Here is a 20,631-nt window from a genome sequence, read left to right on the forward strand (position 1 = left end):
CACTGGCAATAATTTATAGATAGTTTTGCACTTGACTCTATCAGGGTGTTGGGAAACTGCCATAAAAGCTGCTATGCTAAATTCACAAGAATACTTGGGCAATTTCTCTTATACCCGTTTGTCTAAGCATGTGTTTGTTTTCTTCTTTCTTTCTTTCTTTTTTTTTTACATTTGTGTTTGAATTTCACTATTAAAATTATGGCACAGATTCTCTTGAAACCTCTGCTCTTTTAACAAACACTCACATATACATTTAAGAGATTGTGAAACTACTCGGAGGGTTCTGTCAGGACAAAGGTGTTTCTTTCATGTGTAGCTGAGTACAAGTAGAGACAAGTGCTCTTTTATTACTCATCGAGGTCTTTGACAAGAGCCATAACATCCCAGGCTGTTCCACCACACATTCCTCTGTCATCTGCAACTGATCTCTTAGACTTTTTATTTATTTAATTTTTTAAATTTTTTTAAATTAGAGCTGCAGAATAGATTTGAAGAGTTTGCACACAAAGGCTGCCTCTTTACAAGAGAATCTACGGTTGAGTTCACACGAATGCAGACTCTTGCAGTTGGAATGCAAGATTAAACACAAAACGTAATCTCTTAAAAGCAGCAGGGACAAAACTGTAAACATATAACTCTCTGACTGATTAAATACTTTGCTGCTGCAAATAGCAGTACCACACTGCAAAGTTACAAATGCTTGATTGCTCTGCAACTGTAGTTTTATTAATATCATAAGTTAGTGCTGATCATAGGCTACAGTATCATTATGCAGGCGTTACAGCTGTAATTGGCGGTGCACTGATTTTAACAACTTCATAAACTGTTGAGTTTTTCAGTGTGCCACAGTGCATAATCATTTTTTACAAAAGTGGAGAGAAATGACAGTATTTACCTCTAAAATGTGGCGTAAAAGTTCTTTAAATGAAAAAAACAATTAAATATGTATGAACAGATATCCCAACACTTAAGCACATTTACTTAAGTAGCCTAACTGTAAATGTACATTCAAAATACTGTAATAAATATAACACAGACTTTGGATACTGGCAAGTTACACCAAAAGCTAACGATGCATATATCTAAATGTCTTTAATTTATTTTTCTGTACAAAAGTAAATACATATACATCCATTTGTAAACAGTGGCAGACAATGCCCATTAGCAAGAAGAACATAAACCATAGATAGCTTGCTCTAAATAGTGAGGCTATTGGATTACATCTGCGATATCACCTCTTACAGAGCGCTGTTGGACGGCGAGCCTGGTGGTTTGATCTAATTTTGTGCATCAGACGTAACACTTGAGTTTCACAAAGCTTACCACACTGAAACACAAAGACAAAAACTTAAGAAAACAGTCATCAGTGCCTATAAAAAAGACCCTTTTTGACAACTATGGTAGCAAACACCAGTAGAGTCTTAATAATAAGGAGCTCCAAACAAATGCAGAATACGATGGGGGAACCCCACTGGATAGTGGCGGTGTGTCTATAAACCTGCCAGACTCCATATTGTCTACCGCTCTAGTGGTTAAAAGTCTGGCCCTTGATGGGCTGTAGTCCTTCCTTTCAACAGACGGTGGCAAGTTGGGCAGGGTGCATGTTTCAAGTGAAGGTGGGCACCCAATTTGAATCCACCGGCTAAAAAGTTCTGATGTTAACTTTAGGAGTTCTTCTGGAGAGGAAGACACCGAGGAGAACTGGGATAAGTCTGTCTCCTCCCGAAACATCTGCAGCAAGGAAACAAGGAAGAAAGATCAGAATTATCAAGACAACAACTCTGACTAACAAAGTCATGTTTGAAACAGCTACTTGATACTGAAGCGAGCAATGTCACGGCAAGAAAAAGAGAATACGTACTTCCATGTTTCTGTTCTTGCTAATAATTTTATCCAGTGTCCGTGTAAGTTCCACAACAAGAGAGTGATTTAAGTGTTCCTCCCAGAGGTTTGTCAGGAGCACTTGCCAAGAATCGAGGAGGACATACGCAGCAGGGAACACGCAACACTGCGAGGAAAAACGGAGCAACACAACAACCCCAAAATTAGGACTAGCATGTAAAACACATGACAAATCACCGCAAGAGCCACACGAGTAACCGTGTTACGAGAGAGAGGCTGGAGGCCACTTGGGACAACAGACTGTTATTAAACAGAGCATGTGACTTGTTATAGTGGAAGACGACCAAAGAAAAAAGCAAGTAATTATTCTCTTTAAAAAAAAAACCAAGTGGGCTTCAGGAGAAGGTTAAAATGAGCAGGATATATAAGATCTATATGAGCACTTCCTATTTAAACAACTCACCGGATCGGTGTCACAGAGCATGTGTCTTGTATATCGATGCACCACATAGTAATCCTTAGGAAACACTGTGCGCTGAAGGAGGAAGAAAAGAGGCAAAGATGAGAAGCCAGATACCCAGAAGGACCACACAGGTCTATATGGACATAGAAGTAAATATTTAGAAACGAAGTAAAGAGAGTTTCACTTACAAAGCCTGCTGAACTCGAATCGATGGTCCCTTTGATATTTTTCACACCTTCCAGGTCAAACTCACATCCACCACATGGGGCAGTTAGTAATGACAGCAACAGTAGAACTGTTGGAGACATGATAAGAGCGAAAGCCACAGAAAACGAGTCACATAATTGCTGGAAACTTTCTGTGGTTTGTAGCTTGTTCAAACTGCATAACTACTAAAAAGAACATGACATCATTTCCTGTGTAAATTAGCCTTTTCTTTCTTTTCTAAAAAAAAGAAAACAGCAGGAAACACTGGGCTACGATTGCAACATCTCTAATTTAATTAGGGCACCAGAAACTGCTGTAATGTTTCAAAGTGGCGCAAAAAAATCAACTTTGATTCACCATTTAAATCTCACTATGCATTAACCAGGACTGCTGTTTCACTATAATCCCACAGACATTTAAAAAGGGTGAAAAAAAGACAAAAATTTAACATGAAAATAATAGTTTCTCACCTCGCAGTGTCATCGTTTTATCTTGACTGCATGTCCATTTCTCTTGTTGACAGCAGTGACTCTGCAGGCAAGCTTCACTGTCACTCTGTAAAAGGCGAAGCTTCCTCCTGTGGTTTTTTTACAGGTCTTTGAAAGAGCAGGCTTCTGTCTCTTCTTCTTCACTGCTTGATATTTAGTCTTCCTGTTCACATCCCTCAGATCATCCCCTTCTCTTTACTTAGGGTCCTTTGGTACTTTCCATGCACATGCCCCACTTGTCACCTCACATCGACATGCTCTCTCACTTTGGGTTTTCCCACTTGAAGCCAGGGTGGCTGCAGCCTTTCACTTTGAAAGCCTTGTTTTCTATTTTCCTTTCTAAATCTTTTCTCCTTTCCCTTTCTCTTTCTCACTACTGACCTAGAATTTTCCTGACCTTAAACCACTCTGTCTCCGTCCCTTAAAAGTGGTTAATGAATAAAGTGCCAGAGCTGACCTCTTCCCCTGGATTTCTCCCTATCCCTCTGTATCCTACTCATACACAGGCACAGCTCAAAGTGAAAGTGCTTCGCTCAATTCTCCCTTTATGCATCGGCCACTCCCACAGGCACACGTTTTACCTCACTATTGACTGACCCGTCTCCCTCCCTTCTGCTCCCCACATTCCCCAACACCCCCCCACCCCCATCCTCCCACTCCCACCCCCATCCTCCCGCTCCCAACCAGTGCCGAAGAGGCTTAGTTATGCAGTCAGAGCATATGTTTTTCATTTGGATTCTTCCCCACACCTCTCTGCCTGTTGATACTATCAGTCTCTGTCCCGTAAGTCAGTGCGCAGTATCATCCCATTAAGTCATCCGTCAACAGTCAGTTTCTTTTAGAAATAAGGATCACATTCATTACATTCCTCGAAGAGCTAACGAGAAAGATTGCAACACTGAATTGCCAGAAGATGCAAGTCATCCCAACATGACTGCTTTCTTTAGTCATTAATGTTAAATTTGACTTTGCAGAGGTGGATGGTATGATTGTGATGCGGAGCACTGTGCACAGCTGTCATCATCCTGTCTGTAAAGTGTTGTTTTGTGGCCTCAGGTTATGCAAAGCATCACGTTGGTTTGGGATATCAGTCAGATGTCAACAGAGGAGTTGATTAATGATGAAAGGAAGCAAGTCGTTATTCTTCATGTTTGTTGGATCATAAGCCAAAGGACAGAGGAAAATTTCCCAGAGGGGTATCTCTACTGAGAGGAAAAGGAAACCAGACATCCGCAGCAAGTGAGGGCTCCATATTCCCCAAGGCATGACTAAATCAAAACCTCTTCACTTATGCTATGTTTATAATGATAGATATAAATATCTAGTCAGAGTGCCGTCTTCCTGGTTCATACTGCATTTAAAATTCAGAGGGAAGTAAATACGCAGAAAATTTGTGAAGCTGCTGCAGATGAAGTCCACACATGTCGGAGCGTAACTCAACAAATGAAATCCAGATTTAATAAAAACAAAAGAAGTGCATTCCTTTAAAAAGGAAAAAACTAGTCACTCCAATATATGCAAACTCACTTTTTCCTTCATAATTAGGACTAAAACACAAGTTTGAAACTTAAAATTTTGGGGTCATGAAAAAAATTTTCAAAAAGCACCTCCAACTTAAACAAAGCCACATTTTACTGAATTTTACTGAGTAAAGTCTGCGAGCTTCAGCACATCAACAGGCTCATATAACTGGCATGGAAAAAACAAAAAAGCAGATCAGAGTGACTGGCTCATTAAAAACCCCAAATCCTGCCGATGTGGTCAGCTGTCCCGGGTCCTTGTTATGCAACACTTTTTGTATGTTTCAGGACTTGGGGGAAAAAAACATTTAAAGTGCTGTCTTACACCACTTAAAGCTTGCTTGCAGGAAGGCATTCAAACGAGTGGGAGGTGATGGAGGAACAAAAGGTCTCCACCTCCGCTTCACTTTCCCTCCCATTTTCTTTCTATTCACCACAAGGTGGAGCCAACCATGGGTCGAGGAAGGACGTCAGGCTCAAAGTTTACATTGGTTTTATTTTATTTTAAAACATCAGCAGGAGTAAACAAAGTGCAAAGTCTTTTTTTGTAATAAGTTAAGCTTTACATATCTGTATAAAAAGGTCTCCTATAAGAGTTCCCTTTGACAAATAAAAGCCCTCATGCATTATCCAAACTGATTCTACTTGTTTAGTGAGCAAGATAATCATCATCGTTAGATACACAACAGTTACTGAAAACAACTATAATTGACGAGCGAAACCCTTTGTGTCATCCGTTCACAGTCCTGTCATTAAATGACAAGACTGTGGGTAAGAAAAAACCCCCAAAACTAAACAAATTAATAAAAGAAAAAAAACCAAAAAACAAGGGGAATGTCAAAGAAATGGCATTCCCCCTCATTTCAGCTCCCCTTTCTTTATCCCAATCTCCTCCTCCTCCTCTTCCTCTTCTTTGTCACTGGCTGGGGCTCCTCTCCCCTCCTCGGACAGCTGTCATTAAATGGCTCTTGTATGTTTTGCTAAGTCCAGTCATCCAGTACTTGAGCAGCCTGACGTTGTCCTCTTCCCCGGGCCCCGTAGCACCGAGGAGTGCCAGAACCTTCTGCGTGTCCTCTCTTCCTCGACCGTCCACTTTGGAGAACTTGAACAGCACTTTGACTTTACTGAAAAAACAAATAGATCACAGTTAAGACTAATTATGCCTTTCTGAAGAAGACAGAATTCGGAAATTCCGAGTTCCCAGTGGGAATCTTTGTGTGGAACGCCCTCTCAATAAGACTTCCCACTTGGAAATATCCTAAGTTAGCAATCCAAGATGGCAGTACTGAATGTAAACAACAGTAAAATTATAAACTTTTAATCTGTTCTGCAAGTGTTGTGTGTTTTTGACTCATTAAATAGTGAGCAGTGATCGAGCTCTATCCATTAATGTGTTTTTCCCCGTTTCCCCCTGAATGGCTCTACCTTAATGAGAACCTAAACAAATTCTGTTTTTGCTGACTTTTTGTAAAATGCACTGTTCCGACATCCGAGTTCTGAGGTATCTGGAACGTGGCAAGGAGCTTTACTCACTTCATCCACTCCTCCTTCAAACACAGCAGGCAGTGAGACACAACATCCACCGACAGGTTCTCATTGCACAGAGCGACCTCCAGCTTGTTCAGTAATGCTGGACCTGGAGAAAGAGGACAAAGATTTAGTCAGTGGAAGAACCATGTGGAAAGCCGTCTGTGAAAGTTTAGAAAAAAAAGCAAGCAAAAAAATGTAAAAATTCTTAGTAGGTGATTGGTTGAACTATTTGTGTATAACCGTCTGCTGTGAGAAAACGTCAACAAATCAGACTGATGAACCACAGGATGCAGAGAGCTCGAAAAGGAAAAACAAGCCGCGGTCTGAGTAGCTTTATGAGCTTGCAAGCAGTCACTGCAGCCAGATACGCAGCAAATGTTTTGCTGTTTACTCGAACGGTTACTCATTCTCATGTTTTAGGTTTCTGTAGCTTTGAAGTTTATAATTTGGATTTAGTTTTTGACCCTTTCTCAGGTATGCTGGTATGTTTGTTGCTTTTGTGTATTCTGCTGTGTTTGTGTGTTCCTATATAGTCAGAACCCTTTAAAGGAGGGGTGTCAAACTCGTTTCACAATGCGGGCGACATACAGCCTACTTTGATCTTAAACTCGCCTCTCTGTCAGCGCGAAGAAGTTTAACTTCACGTTTAATCCCTGATATATGTTGGTATAAGGAAAAAAAATGCAATTTAAACAGTAGGTCTCAGTTTTTTGACATGATAAAGTAATGGGGCCCTATTTTTGTAAAGGAATCTTGTGTTAAGAAAAAAAGGCAAGAAATTTCTATAACAGATAGTGATTAATGGGAACTTTTTTAATTTATGTTTTACTGAATTAATAGGAATTTATTAGTAGGAATCACTGTAAAAACCGATGTTCGGTACACCTGTAAAACCTAAAACACACCTGTAGCCGTGACCTTCTGACTCTAAGTTCATCACAGAACTCTGATTTGCCCAGAACCAGTTTGGTTTGTCTGCTGGCACAAAGTCTGAAGATGTGTGAGATGGATTCTCTGATATATATTCTGTGGAAACAACTAGTTTCTGTTTTCGATGCAAATTCTTCAATTTTTTTTAATGGATTCCTTAATGCTCTTGCTGTGCCTGAGCATTTTTCTACTTTCACTTTAACAGCTGCTCTGACTTAAATGAGGGTTAATAAATCAGGAGTGAAAAAAATCTATCCTTTTCACTGATACAGAGTCAGATGATGATAAATGTAAATGTGTAATCTCTATAAATAGATTCTACATATAAAGACGTCCATTTGTAATCTGCTTTTAGTCCAAGTGGTATCGACCAATTAGGCTAGAGCAGGCTGGGGTTACATGGCTGTAAGCTTTCTGTGTGAAGAGCAAAGGAAGGATGGCATTTGTCAAGATGGAAACTTGAAAACATCGGCTGCTTTAGAAAATGAAGCTTTTTATTATCGGTCTTTTAATTTACCTGACTTTGTAAAGAATGAGCAAAAAGCAGAAATAGAAAGCAACGAACAGAAAAACGGCGACTACACAGGAAGCCGTGAAAAGTTTACCTTTGGCCTCAGAGGATTAATCAGCAGTCAAGCCGATGGGTTCCCAGACTGTAAATAGTGTAACGCTAACAGAGGCAACAAACATGCAGCAAATTAAATCAAGACCGATGTACTCACCCCTGTCTATAGGTTGTGTGTTGGCACTGGTGATGGTGAACTGATAAAGTGAGCTGATGTCGTCATCTCTTACAGCTGGGATTTGACAGCTTCTCTCTGAGGTGACGTCCACGAGCACTGTGAACTCTGAAGAGCAAATCAAAGCAAAATTATTACAGTTTAATCTGCAAATACACATCTACAGTTTTTGACAGAGAATCTCACACAGCGATCTACAAATCTCAAAGAGCTTCTTGCACCTGAGGAGCTGACGTGAGCTGGAATAGGCACATCGGGGCAGAGACCCAGAAAGTTGCACTTGTAGGCCTCCTCGTACTGAGAGCTGTATGGCACGGAGCGCACACAGCCTACCGGGAGCAAAGACTAATGGGAAAATAGAGAAGTGAGTTAATGGCCATGATGGTACACTGTTTGATCTGGCTAACATTCACACAGCCTCGCTGTCTCTGCTTACTTATTAATGCTATAAGTGATGCTTTTCTGACAACTACTTAAGAACTGTGGTAAAGAAACACAAACATTACAGTATGAACTTGTCTTAAAATTATATACTGATAACATTAAAAATTTCTCTTTCAAGTATTTAAATGAAAAATAACCACAAAGAAAACCCCAGGAGAGCATGTAGTGGCAAAAGAAAAGGTCAAAATTGTGCAATAACAACAGCATTACACCCTCACACAAATAGTGGGTGCGCTCCCCTGCCCCAAAAGTTCATGTTTACCCATATTATAATACAACTCTCTATCTACAAAGGCCACACCACTGGAGCAGAGTACCTTTAGCACTGTAAAAGCTGACTGGATGAGAACTGGATCTGCACCTCTCCAAATGACCTGATTTCCCATGAGCACGTGCCAGGCTAGCTGTCGAAAGTCAGGAGCCCCGAGGACCTGCCGAACGAACCACAATGTTTACCAAGCAACAGCTCACACAGTGTATGAGCTTTTTTTTTAACCAATATGCATCACTTTACCATATAAGTGATTGCAAAAACACGTATTTTTCTTTATTCATACTCAGTTTTCTATCGCTGTTCATGTTTAAATTGGGTATACATTAGCAAACTACAAACGTGCTTAAGTTCACCTGTCTCAAATGCCTCAGTGACCTAAATTTTGGACCAGGTAATTCATCCAGTTTTGTATCATCACTCAGGAAGTTGTGGGCCAGCTCGGTCTCTGACAGGTGCCTCTGCGTCTTTGAAGCACCTCCTTCTGCTCCCTCCCAGCAGCTCATTTCCTCCTCTTGCTCTTTAAAACACATGACATTAAAAAACAGAAATAGCAAATGCTTTCAAGCAAAGGTTCATTATAAATGCGGGGAATTTCCGTAGGAAACTGTGATAAACGGCGGTTCATACACCACACGAGTCATACCTACACAACTATCATCATAGTGCACACATGAGGATAGCTACCCACTGTTTCCAAAACAAAAAAAACATACTCTGTTAGTAACACCTATGACCTGCACTGCATAGCGACCACATTACTAAGTACAGTGTTTCAACTACTCGGTAACACAAATATCCGGCCAACTCACATGATAGCAACCCTGTTCATTTATTCATGTAGTCATGGTCAACATGACCTGCTGACGTTTAAAGTGATCATCATAATGGGGAAGAAAGGTGATTTATGAGACTTTCGATGTTGCATGGTGGGCTGTGGGCTGGTCTTTGCATTTCAGAAACTGCTGATGTTCCCACACAACCACACAGAGTTTACAGAGAATGGAAAAAAAGAAGAAAATACCCAGTAAATAAAAAAGAAAGAAAAGAAAATATACAGTAAGGAGCAGTTCTCTAGGTGAAAGTGCCTTGTTGACATCAGAGGAGAATCACCAAAACTGGACAACTTCCAGTTGGAAGCTTGGAAAAATACTGCCTAGTGATGAGTCTCACTTTCCGCTGCAATATTCAGATAGTAGGGCCAGAATTTGGAATAAATAACATGAATCCATCCTGTCTTGCATCAACAGTTCAGGCTGCTGCTTGTGGTTTGGCCCACATTTTCTCGGCACAGTTTGGACTCTTTAGTACCAATAGAGAACCATTTAATTGCCACAGCAAAGATCAGTATTGTTTATTTATTGTTATAAATGTATTGTCATAAATCTGAAGCAACTGTGTGATGTTGTCATGTCATTAGGAACCAAAATCTCTGAGGAATGATTCCAGCACCTTCATGAATCTTTGTCACAAATAATTAAAGCACTTCTAAAGGTAAAACAGGACTCAACCATCTCCTAGCAAAGTCTATGTAATGAGTGTCCATTTGGTGTATAAATTAACAGATTCTTGGTCATACGACCCAGAATAGGATTTAAAATTCCAGCGATAATACTGTCAGAGAACGTTTCACTGTAAATGCTGGGTTTCTTTTTTTTGTAAATGATATTACTGAATACTGACTGGAATTGTGTAAACTCTCTGGAAAGTTGGGATGCTTTAGTGAATCACTGTTTTTCTGGCGTCTCTCCACAGACTCGTCTGGTGATTCACACTTTCACCAGAGGTTTTTCAGTCAGATGATGAAAACCATAAGCATGTTGTTCAAGCTAATGACATGCTGTCATGAGTTTAGGTTAATTTAAGAACAAAATGAACCTAACCACATCTAAAAGGAGTGGTTTTTAAACTTTTTCACACACGTTCCACTTCAGAAGCTGAGTCAAGATGACACTGCACACATTTTTTTAAACCAGTCATCAACAAGAAAAAAAAGATGCATTTTGAATTTTGTTTAAAAACTTCAGCAATTTACATCAGAAATCTTCTTTTTGCCTATTTTCCTTTTAAATGCATTTTTTTCAACTTCATATTTTTCATCTGGTTGTCTGAGCCCCACCTGTGGGGCCTCCAAGCCCCACCAGTGGGACTTGTAATTCACTCAGAGAACCACAAGAATTTGCTGGTTAGATTATCTTTCTGCCCTGGAATATGGTTCATGTTCCAGGTTCATGTTCCATGTTCCCTGGAACACGGTTCATGTTCCAGGGTAGAATAATTGCACAACCAACATCTTTAATGACTTTAAAAAATAAGAATTGGGTGCACCAGTTTAGTTATAAACATACATTCACTGTGGTGCTGAAGGTTCTACAAAGTCTTTACTTGCCAAGGCGTATTAACTTTCTCTCGTTGCCAGCATAAACAGATTTGTTTGACAGCACTCACTGGATTAACCAATACTCAGAACAATGGGAAAGTCAAAGGAACTCAGGGAAGATTTAAGAAGAACTGCAGATTTACACAAGCTGGGATGATCTCTTGGATCCATTCTAACCAACAGATTAGAAAATACACAGATTCCAAGGTTATCAGTTAAAACCATTGTATGCAAGTAAAAATTATTCAGATATGTTACCACTTTGGGTCTTCTTACAGAACCTGGTAAACTGTCACCGTCAGTTGATGCTGGAAGACTTGAGCCAGGAAGCACCAAGGCTCAAGTCTGCCTTGAATTGTCAAGCATTGTGCTCTAAGACCTTTTGACTGACAGTCAAATAATATGTTGTACAAAGTGGATAAGATAATGAAGAAGGAGAACTAACTCCACGCAGTTGGTATTCCCACAGGATAATGATCCTAAACACATCAAACCTGGTTTTGGAAGGGATAAAGCAGGCTAACATTAAGCATCTGAAATGACCTTCCCAAAATAAGCTGAGCTGGTTCAACGAACCAACAAATCTAAATGAACTCTGCCAAGAAGATGGGTCAACCACCCAGCCCCCAAAATATGCCAGATACTTATTGAGCAATTAAGGTGCAACTTCCTAAGGAACATTAAACCAAATATTAGAGGGAGTGTATGTATATATTTGAGTCTGTATGTATACTTTTGACACTGTGTGGATTAGAGAAAATCCCAAATAAATTCAATCTTGTACATTCAGTTCTTGCTTTTTAAAGTCATTAAAGATGTATGCTGTACAGTCATTCCACTCTGGAAAAATAACAGTTCAACCGAATCATTTAAAGCCCAAAATTACTATGAGATTCATGTTCATGATGAGTGTATGCAAACTTCTGACCACAACTGTATATACATAAATAAATATCACGCCTCTTAATCGAGGTCAATGCATCTACCTGTTTGTCTCTCTATGAGCACCAGAGTGTCCTCGGTGGGGGCTCCTTCCAGGAGCTTCTCCGTCAGACGGCTACCACAAGCTTTAAGTAACCTGGAAGTGAGGTGAGACCACTCATTAGCCGGGTGAGAGACTGACTGGAAAAAGAAGAACAGTTTCTTTGAACCTAATGACTCACCAGCTAAAGGAGGAGTGCAGGCTGGCCCAGAGGTTAGGATGCTGGGTGAGTGAAGTCAGCGATCGGGCTGCATTGCCGCTCCTTTGGTGTGGAAAAACTGCAGGTGAAAATGCGCTGTTCATCCTCACAGCTCGCTGGGGACAAACTCCCTGTTCATTGTCAAACACCTAATGGAAAGGACAGTCCAAAGACATCAGAAGCACTAATAAGTCTGCTGAGTTTATTATGTTTATATACGTGCTCTACCTTTAGAGCTGTGCTCTGCAGACTCTGTATAGTAAGCTTGAGGTGACGCAGCAGGAAAGGCCAGGAGTTTATAAGGTAGATTCTGTCCATGGCTACCATAACAATACTGTACCAACGCTGGAAGCCTCTAGCGAGACTGTCTTTGATAAAGAAGGTGTGTGAGAACACAAATCCATGTTGCTCGTCTCCAAAAAAAATGGGCCCTTCACGTCCGGGACACACCTGACACCAAAACAAACAGAAAACATAAAGAAGTATATCAGTAATCAGCCGATTAAAGCCCACAGACAACACCCACATAAACATGTCACTAATTACCTCACAGCTGAGACTGCGTACGCAAGCCTGTCGGACCACGCTGAAAAGCTGGGGCTGTCTGGGGTGCTGGTGGCTCAGGAAGCGGATGCCTGTTTCATCATCAATGCTAACAAAGCCCGGGTGAGATGCAGGCAAGGATCGGCAACCCTATGAGACAAAGAAAAAAGGAAATCAGTACTTTAAGGCTGAAAATTAATGAAGGAACAAATAAAGCGAGGGATCCAAGCATCTGATAAGGTCACAGTCAGGCCCCTTCTACTCACCTCACACATTTCTTTCTGTGTGGCTGAGCTGTTGGCCTTCATGGTTAGACCTTCACCATCACGGTCACCATCTCGGTCCCCTGGCATTTGGGCACCTACCTGGGATGAAGGGGATGGGGAAGGCGGGTGTAGTGCCTCAGTGCAGAACAGGGTTCGAGGGCCATGGAGCTCACAGAAGTGACAGAGAGCCACCAGAGCATTCATCTGAAAGAACAAGACAAGTTTTCATATGTTTACTGTACTAAAGATGACTGATTTAGATCAGAACACCCACAGTCATGACACCCACATCTAGTTCTGGTTAATCACTGACGTTACCAGATTACAGTGGGGTTAAAATACGGGTACAGCTGGCAGTATGAGACGGTCTTACCTTCAGTGCAGAACCAAGTTCAACAAATGACTGGTGACACTTCACAAAGAGGCATTCATTGGACGTAGTGTTCAAAAAGCCGTGCCGTTAAAAAAATAACAGCGCCGTGAAACAAAATCAAATCTTCATCGAGCCCGTATTTTAAAAAGCCATCGTTCCTAACATTTTAATTGAGGCTTTCTACACTTTTTTGTTGTCCTCTGTGTAGCTGCCAGTAGGCAACAAAAACAGACCTCGTCACATGATGCAGAGTCACGCGCTCGGGCACAAATGACGCGTGGCTGCCAACTGCTGCTCATTTTTCTCATTTTTATCCGTCGAATCAAAAACATCTTTATTACTTTACCAGTGACGCGAAAGCACGCGAACATATTTAATAGTTTTTTGACTTTTCTGTGTTCCAATATCAGGCTTTATGTACGACAAACGAGGCATTCCTCGGCAAACGAAAAAGTGGAACTACATTACCCATAACCCAATCTGGTATAACAAACAAGGGGTTAAAGGGCAATAAAAAAAAGTCGGAACTGTTTTCATTGAAGGTTTGTGTACTAAAAGGTATGTTCCGGTTGATTTATAAGCGTATATATGGTTTGAATATACTATCTTAGCAGACTAGCTGGTTTATTAGCTTTTCTTTTAATACTGTACAACGTTAATCCGTCACTTCCGCAATAAAACATGAATTTTTTTTTATAGGTGTGTCACTCTTAAGTGGTCAACAAAGAGATAACTTGCACACAGTGACACGGCAGATTTTTCTGACTTCTAAATCTCAGATCTTAGGATGGCTTCAGGTGGATCAGGAGTTCCCCCCACCGACCCGACTGACACACCGAGTCCACAGGCAGGGGTCCCCGCTGACTCTCAGAGTGGCAAAGACACCCCAAAAGCCAAAGGAGGTAAATCAGTTTCGCACATTTACTATATGTAATCTAAAGTGAGTCTGTGAAAGCTTCTAAGGTGATTTGAAACACATCTTGTTATTAGACATGTACAGTAAAACCCTGCTGGTTGACTAATATGATTACACCAGCTTATTATTTTCCTAGTAATCCACTTATAAATCATATTGTTCAGTCTGTGGTGTGTTTCTGTGTTACTCTGGGCAATAGGAGTTCTGGCCAGGTCTTAGTTTTGTGATCGCGTGGCCGGAGCCTCTTATCATCAGAAGGGGGGCTGAAGGATGGAGTCCAGTACTGTAATGAACTGTTTCCTACATTTTTCACGTCCTGCTGGGCCACTCTGCTTAGCTGGAAATGTTTCAGGATTTTAAGGAAATGACTGACTCTGATCTGCCCGCTTCTGCTCCCACTCGGAACTCAGCAGACTAATCTGTGGATTAACTATATGTATACTAAAGAATTTCAAAATTGTAATGTTTAATTTTTATGCTTAGGCATTCAATTTGAGAGAGTTGAAAACTCTCCCAAAATTTGTGGCTGATCCAGAATCTCCCTTTCTAAGAAATAAATCACAGCTAATAATTAAAGTATTTGTGTCATGAGTCACGTTCATGCTTCCTGTCTCTAAATAGCATTGCAGGACGTGTGTTATTTGGGTGTAAAGGCAACCTCATCATGTACAGCATACTTGGCTGACCTTTGAGTCCTCTGAGTTGAGTCACTGCCACCTGTCATATGATAATACTCAATGGAAGTGGACTGGAGATGGACTATACACGTCATTTTCCCCATGCCTCTTTCTCACTCATTTATTTATGACACAGCATGGTAACGGGAATGATAAGAGGGGTTTCTAATAAATGAACAGACGATAAGGAATCCTTTTTCCAGATGTCTGCGTGAGTGACATAGACTGACGCAGAAGCTCATAAAAGACATCAGCCAAAATGTAAACACATGCAGAAGCAAACGGTGAAAATATACATGAACAAAAAACAGAAAGAAAAGTACTGCACGGCTCTCGTGGCTGATCTGACAGGTGCTCATCAGTGGTAGAAGTAGAAAACAAAATCCAAGAGAACTTGCTCAGTATTATGTGGTGCAAGGATAATCATATACAGTAAAAGCCCTGAGGTACTTCATCAGGATCTCAGATTTTTTTTCTTCCACTTTACTTTAAGAATGAACTTAAAACTTGTAATTTTACCAGATGCCAAAGTGGCTCATTTGTTTTCTATGGTTGGAATAACACCACATAATTTTAGAAAGTTTTCATGGATTTTGTTCTAAGTAGAAACATACTACATCTTCTAAAAGTATGGTATAAGTATCACATGTGTGATCTGATATTGTTAATTTATCATTCATATTGCTTTGCTGAACACTTTAACAGCCACTACAGTCTGATAGATGAAGATAGTTTCACTGATAGTGAAAACTACTATAAACTAACAGGGTGTAAATTTCCTCTGTTTTACAGCTGGGATCAGTGTGAAGAAATACAATCTTAGAACTCGCAGTTTTTGGAAGTTGGACTTTTTGTAGGATTCAGTGTAGCCCATGACCCAGTCACACAGGGTCAGCAAGGAAGTACATTTGGGTAGTGATGTTGTTTCTTATGAAACTCACTTGTTTTAACATTAAAACACCATCACCTCTGTGGATCGGTTAAATGTGAAGTAAAACCCTGGCTTGTTTTGCAAAGAGAAAGCACAACTGAATCAGGAAGAAGCTAAAATGAAAGGTGTCTGTCTAAATTTGGCAGATTTCTTGTGAACTTGCAGACTGACAGCAGCCCCACCGTCTCTTTTTAGCAAGGGGAGATCTAAAGAGGGGCACAGCATTTTTACAGTTACAATTTAAAAAAAAATAGATTCATAATATAAATCTAATTTCAGTTGTGCTAATAAATTATGCAGCAATCTTAGCAGAAGATTACGAGTTTCTCACATTGACTTTTTTGGCCTGTGAAAATGAACAAGGGGCCGGGGTAAAAGTCAGCTCTATGGTTCTAGTGGTCCAATGGCGAAAAATATTATTTTGAGTACTGGCTTATTGTAGCAAAGACAGGTACCTAAAATTACGAGTGACCATATAAGATGCTGTAACATGCCTTGGGACTGCTTTAAACAAAACCTGTTGATCTCTTCTGCCATTACATTGTTTTTTTCTGACATAGTTTGAATGCAGAAGAAAGGGTGAAATACTGCATGACTTCTGTTCAGTGTTATTAAACGTTGGCTCTTTTTATTTTTAACCTTTTGTTCTGTCTCTCCCTCTGGCGCCCTGTCTTTCAGAGTCAGCAAATCGTTGCAAGGATGGAGCCAAAGTGTGCCAGTTTTTCCGGATAGGAAAATGTCATTTTGGCCCAAGATGCCGTTTAGCTCACAGGTTTGCTCTCCTTACTTTATTCAGAAAAGTCATCAGAAGCATAAATGAGGATTTATAGTTTTTTTCCACGTAATGTCTTGGCATCTTGTGGATTTATTTTCAAAATTAACACAAAAGACTTTGGAAATTATTGTAGAATAGCTGCTGTTTATCTTCAGATCACAGGTGTTAGAGGCTTGGTTTACAGGCAGAGAGACATGGATGTAAATATCTTTGGAATGACCTTTTGTCTGCATTTTTTCTGCATTTTTTTTTTTTTTATCTGCGGGACAGTTGGCTAGATATGATGAATACTCTCACTGATGAAATTTCTGTCTCAATCTCCTTGTCTCTGCATTTTTTCCACTGCTGCTCTTGTTTCTTAGTGACCGATTACAGGATGATTCAGGGGCTCTGTGTCCTGATGTGGATGAAAAACAGGAAGGAGAAAAGACACAAGAAAAACACAAGAACAAGAAGGGCAGTGTGAATAAAGTGCCAAAGCCAAAACACGACGAGAGAAGAGGTCACTCCGCATTTATTTAGCTTTCTGTGAGAACATAATTCCATGAGACCAGTTTCCCTTTATACTCTTTGAACTTGTCTGTTCACTTTTTTTAACTGTTTCTCTTCAGCTGAGGTGAACAAAAAGCCTCGTATGCGTACAGCAGATGACGTGATCTCCCGGATCCTGTGGGACCCATCGGTGGACGCATCAGAATTTGTAGTGGGCTATGTGGATCGATTCCTCGGCGTGCTGGAGCGCCCCTTCTGTGACTTCAACTGGGAGACCAACCCGTGTGACTGTGATTACACTGTTGAGCTGGCCCTGCCCAGACACAGGATCCAGTACTTCACCTACAGAGGGCACCGTGTCTGGGACCGGCCCACCAGGACTGACCGAGTTTTTGGTTCCACAGGTCAATCTCTGGCTCCCCCCTTTGGAGGGGAAGAGGAAGTAAGAGGTAGGACAAGCAGCTTTGGTGCTGCCAGACCTTACATGTGACCACATGCATTCTGCAAGATGACTGAATGTTACGTTTTGTTTTAGAAGAAAATACAGCAGCGCTTGAAACAACTAACGAGCAGCCACCTGCAGAGGAAGAGAAGCAGAGTGAGACAAATATTCACACCCCTGAGTCTGCACTACCACCACCAGAGTGTACAGGAAACACTTCTCAGGAACAACAGGAGTCACGAGGACCATGTGTTGTGGAGGAGACTGCAGATAGGTCTGGTGTTCGTGTTGCTCATTTAAATATAACTCAGAACAGATCTTAAGTAAAACAACCCCCCACCCCCCCAAAATCATTGTTAGCATCTACACATTGTTTTCCCAAATCACTTTGTGCAAAATGTTAAAACACTTAAAATGAAAAAGATGCTAGAGGATCTTCAGCATCAGTGATTTGAGGCAGAATATAAGGGTGGGGGTATATTGTAGTAAGAGATTTAAATCAGACCCTTTCTGATTGTAGCATTCAAATGGCATGTTACTATCTAGAGGTCTGAGGACCTCCACCCACATCTCTTTCACTCACACCTCTGCATCAGGAAGACGAGAATAAGAGAAAACCTGAGAAATGCACTCCAGTTATAGCTTGCCTTCCTCAAATAACAACCTCATTCAGGCAATATACTATCCCCCCCAAAAAAAACAAAACAAAAACAAAACGTGGGCTTTTAATATAAAAAACTCCAAAAAAAACCCTTTTGTGACACATATTAGGTATGTAACAAGCTGTAAGAGAATGAAAAGAACCTGCAATTAGAAGTTAGCGAATGGATTTTTCAAAATGTGTGTTTACAGCTGGCTCTTTATTGATTTTGCTCACCTGCTTTGATTTCAGACATCAGGTTTCAGCAGATCAGAGTTCCTCAACCGAAGAGGAGGCACCGGGTGTAAAAGAGGAGAGTGAGGGGGAGACTCTGCCAGAATGGGAGGAAAGCTGGGAAGGCCATGAAGACTGTATGGTGAGTACAGCACATCTTGCTGTGAAATCTTGCTTTTACACTGTATGTTATGTTATTTGAATGTTCCCTTTCTACTACAGAGTTATCCTGCAGCCCAACAAGTTAGCAAGAATCCATCTGTACCTCTGGAGCAGAGAGAAGAGAAGCATGGTGGTCGCCCCCCTAAGAAGAGACCCACACACTTCATCACCTTCCGGGCCAACACTCCTGCCATCCTCTCCTGTTTCCAGCAGCTGCAGAAGGAGCTCACCTCTCTCATACCTTCCTCTGCTCCTTACTGGCAAACCGCCTCCAGCCTTCACGTCACCCTGTGCCTCCTGGTGCTGCACAGCCCCGCTGAGGTGGCGGCTGCTGGGGAGATCCTCCAACGGTTTGCACAACTGGACCGAAACCCGCCGGTAGCTGTGACCTTTCCTGTGAAGCTGAAACATTTCAATGGGAAGGTGCTGTACCTGAGTCCTCAGCCTCAGCTCCACCTACAGCAGCTCAACAGCGGTCTGCAGGAGGCCTACAGGAAAGAGGGGTTTCTCCACAGGGACTCGTACAACCCACGCTACCACCTCAGTCTGGCCAGGGTAGTGGACAGCCAGGGAGAGAGGATCTTTGAAGGTGTGGGGGACCTGAGGGTGGGGAAGGGCTTGAACTTTGGCCGTCTGCCAGTTAACACCTTACACCTCTGTGCCATGGGCGGCTCTAAAGTAGACGGTTTTTATGAGAGGGTGTACACGGTAACACTTCGATGATAAAGAAGTCTGATTTGCAGACATTACTGGGTGCAATAAGCCACGTGGCCTCGTCTACCAAAGCTGATGCCTCTGAATTAAACTTTATAAGAAGTTTTGTTTATTCAGATAAGATGCACATTTTTTAATGAAGGCCGTAAAAGGTGTAAAAATATAATTTGGTTAAATTTATTAGATATAAATACTGCATTTAATTTAAAAATATGATCAAAGTTATATTTGTTTTCCCTATTTAATGCATTTGAATCTGTTAAGGTACTAAATCTCATGTTTCATGTTTCTAGATGAGATATAGAGGAAAGAAAAGGGCGGGGATGGGCTGTTAAACATCACTAAAGCTAAAAACAACATCCTGGCTACAATACAACATATAAATAATTAATCCACAATTTAAAAAAAAACTGCTTAAGGTGCTGAAGTTTTTAGAGCAGCAGTCCATTTTAAAAATGTTAGCTCTGGTTCTTTTAGCCATGGATCTTTACTGCACAGTTTTCATGTTATAGTGTCCTCAGTGTCATCAGCCTGCTTAAATTCTGGTTCACTGGTGAATTCGGTGGTTGTGACGTTTTATTTGCTACAGCTAATCATATTTGGGAAAATCCAGAAACGAATCCATAATTATTTAATAATCAATAAGCCAAATAACGTTTTGCTTGGAGAGCCTTTTTTATGTAGAGACACTAAAAACCATGAAGAACTGTTTGTGCAAACATGAGCTGGAGCTCAATAATATTTATGTCTAATTGACTCGGGACCATGAGTTTGATAATATTAATACTGTTTTTATTGCTATGAAGAACTTTAAGAATGTTTTAATTGGTCATCTGTTTTTCTTGGTGCAGAAATGCTTGTTATACTTTATATCTGATGGGCCTAATGATTGGGGTTAACTTTGACCTGTAAGCATGATTAATTTACACTGTTTTACTACTGCACAGACAATAAATTTGAAGCTGATTATGGACCCATAAAGTGTTCTTTTTATAGGGCTGAATAATTGCTGTTCGTAATTCATTGACTTGTTCAGTGGGTTTTATATGAATGTTGCATGGACTGCGCTCCAACAGAATGATCCCTTTGTACTCTTTTACGAATGATTATGACCTCTAGATTATCATGTGGATTAAATATTGGATTGGTTATTTTAAAGTCGTGTGAGTGGTGATGTGCTAACGCCGTTAGAAATGCCTTCATTGTCGTGCCGAGGATGTGGAAACGCTCCCTGAGCTGAAATCTTACATGCATCCCTTTCTGCTCCCCCCTCTTCTTCCTCCCAGATACATAAACACTATACATAGGCTATATGAGTCAGTGAGTATGCTCTCTGGCTCTCAATCGTGTCTGCACTCCCTCGCTTGCATTATCTCCCTTCCCCCACTCTTTTTCAGTGACACAGAAAAACTAACGCCGCCCCCTCCCTCTTCGCTCGCCTGCTTCTGCCCCCCTTACTCCAGTGGCAGA

The 20,631-nt window shown here is 40.9% G+C and overlaps 3 protein-coding genes across 6 annotated transcripts; 1 reads left to right on the plus strand and 2 right to left on the minus strand.

The window, feature by feature from the left end:
* Positions 1-488: 488 nt before the first annotated feature.
* Positions 489-3,502, minus strand: zgc:174888 (uncharacterized protein LOC558116 homolog). The gene is made up of 5 exons (XM_063487056.1): positions 2,983-3,502; positions 2,494-2,600; positions 2,306-2,377; positions 1,862-2,008; positions 489-1,731 (listed from the first exon to the last, which is right to left on the minus strand). The coding sequence occupies exons 1-5, from the start codon at positions 2,993-2,995 to the stop codon at positions 1,396-1,398; spliced, it is 675 nt and encodes a 224-aa protein (XP_063343126.1). The 5' UTR covers positions 2,996-3,502; the 3' UTR covers positions 489-1,395.
* Positions 3,503-5,013: 1,511 nt separating this feature from the next.
* On the minus strand, positions 5,014-13,426 carry flcn (folliculin). 2 transcript variants are annotated; one of them, XM_063487852.1, is made up of 12 exons: positions 13,179-13,425; positions 12,806-13,009; positions 12,543-12,689; positions 12,225-12,446; positions 11,979-12,145; positions 11,802-11,893; positions 8,792-8,955; positions 8,482-8,595; positions 7,942-8,065; positions 7,703-7,828; positions 6,054-6,156; positions 5,014-5,644 (listed from the first exon to the last, which is right to left on the minus strand). In XM_063487852.1, exons 2-12 carry the CDS (start codon positions 13,007-13,009, stop codon positions 5,437-5,439), a joined length of 1,671 nt encoding a protein of 556 aa, XP_063343922.1. In that variant the 5' UTR covers positions 13,179-13,425; the 3' UTR covers positions 5,014-5,436. The 2 variants fall into 2 exon arrangements, with proteins under 2 accessions (XP_063343922.1, XP_063343921.1); XM_063487851.1 differs by having other exon boundaries at positions 12,225-12,689; positions 13,179-13,426.
* A 257-nt stretch (positions 13,427-13,683) lies between these two features.
* On the plus strand, positions 13,684-20,304 carry leng9 (leukocyte receptor cluster (LRC) member 9). 3 transcript variants are annotated; one of them, XM_063486064.1, is made up of 8 exons: positions 13,684-13,736; positions 13,878-14,080; positions 16,381-16,474; positions 16,840-16,979; positions 17,089-17,418; positions 17,505-17,685; positions 18,304-18,427; positions 18,508-20,304. In XM_063486064.1, exons 2-8 carry the CDS (start codon positions 13,966-13,968, stop codon positions 19,168-19,170), a joined length of 1,647 nt encoding a protein of 548 aa, XP_063342134.1. In that variant the 5' UTR covers positions 13,684-13,736; positions 13,878-13,965; the 3' UTR covers positions 19,171-20,304. The 3 variants fall into 3 exon arrangements, with proteins under 3 accessions (XP_063342134.1, XP_063342136.1, XP_063342135.1); XM_063486066.1 differs by having other exon boundaries at positions 17,508-17,685; XM_063486065.1 differs by having other exon boundaries at positions 13,686-13,736; positions 13,958-14,080.
* Positions 20,305-20,631: the final 327 nt, after the last annotated feature.

This window comes from Pelmatolapia mariae, linkage group LG10_11, assembly GCF_036321145.2.
Source record: "Pelmatolapia mariae isolate MD_Pm_ZW linkage group LG10_11, Pm_UMD_F_2, whole genome shotgun sequence".
Taxonomy (NCBI): domain Eukaryota; kingdom Metazoa; phylum Chordata; class Actinopteri; order Cichliformes; family Cichlidae; genus Pelmatolapia; species Pelmatolapia mariae.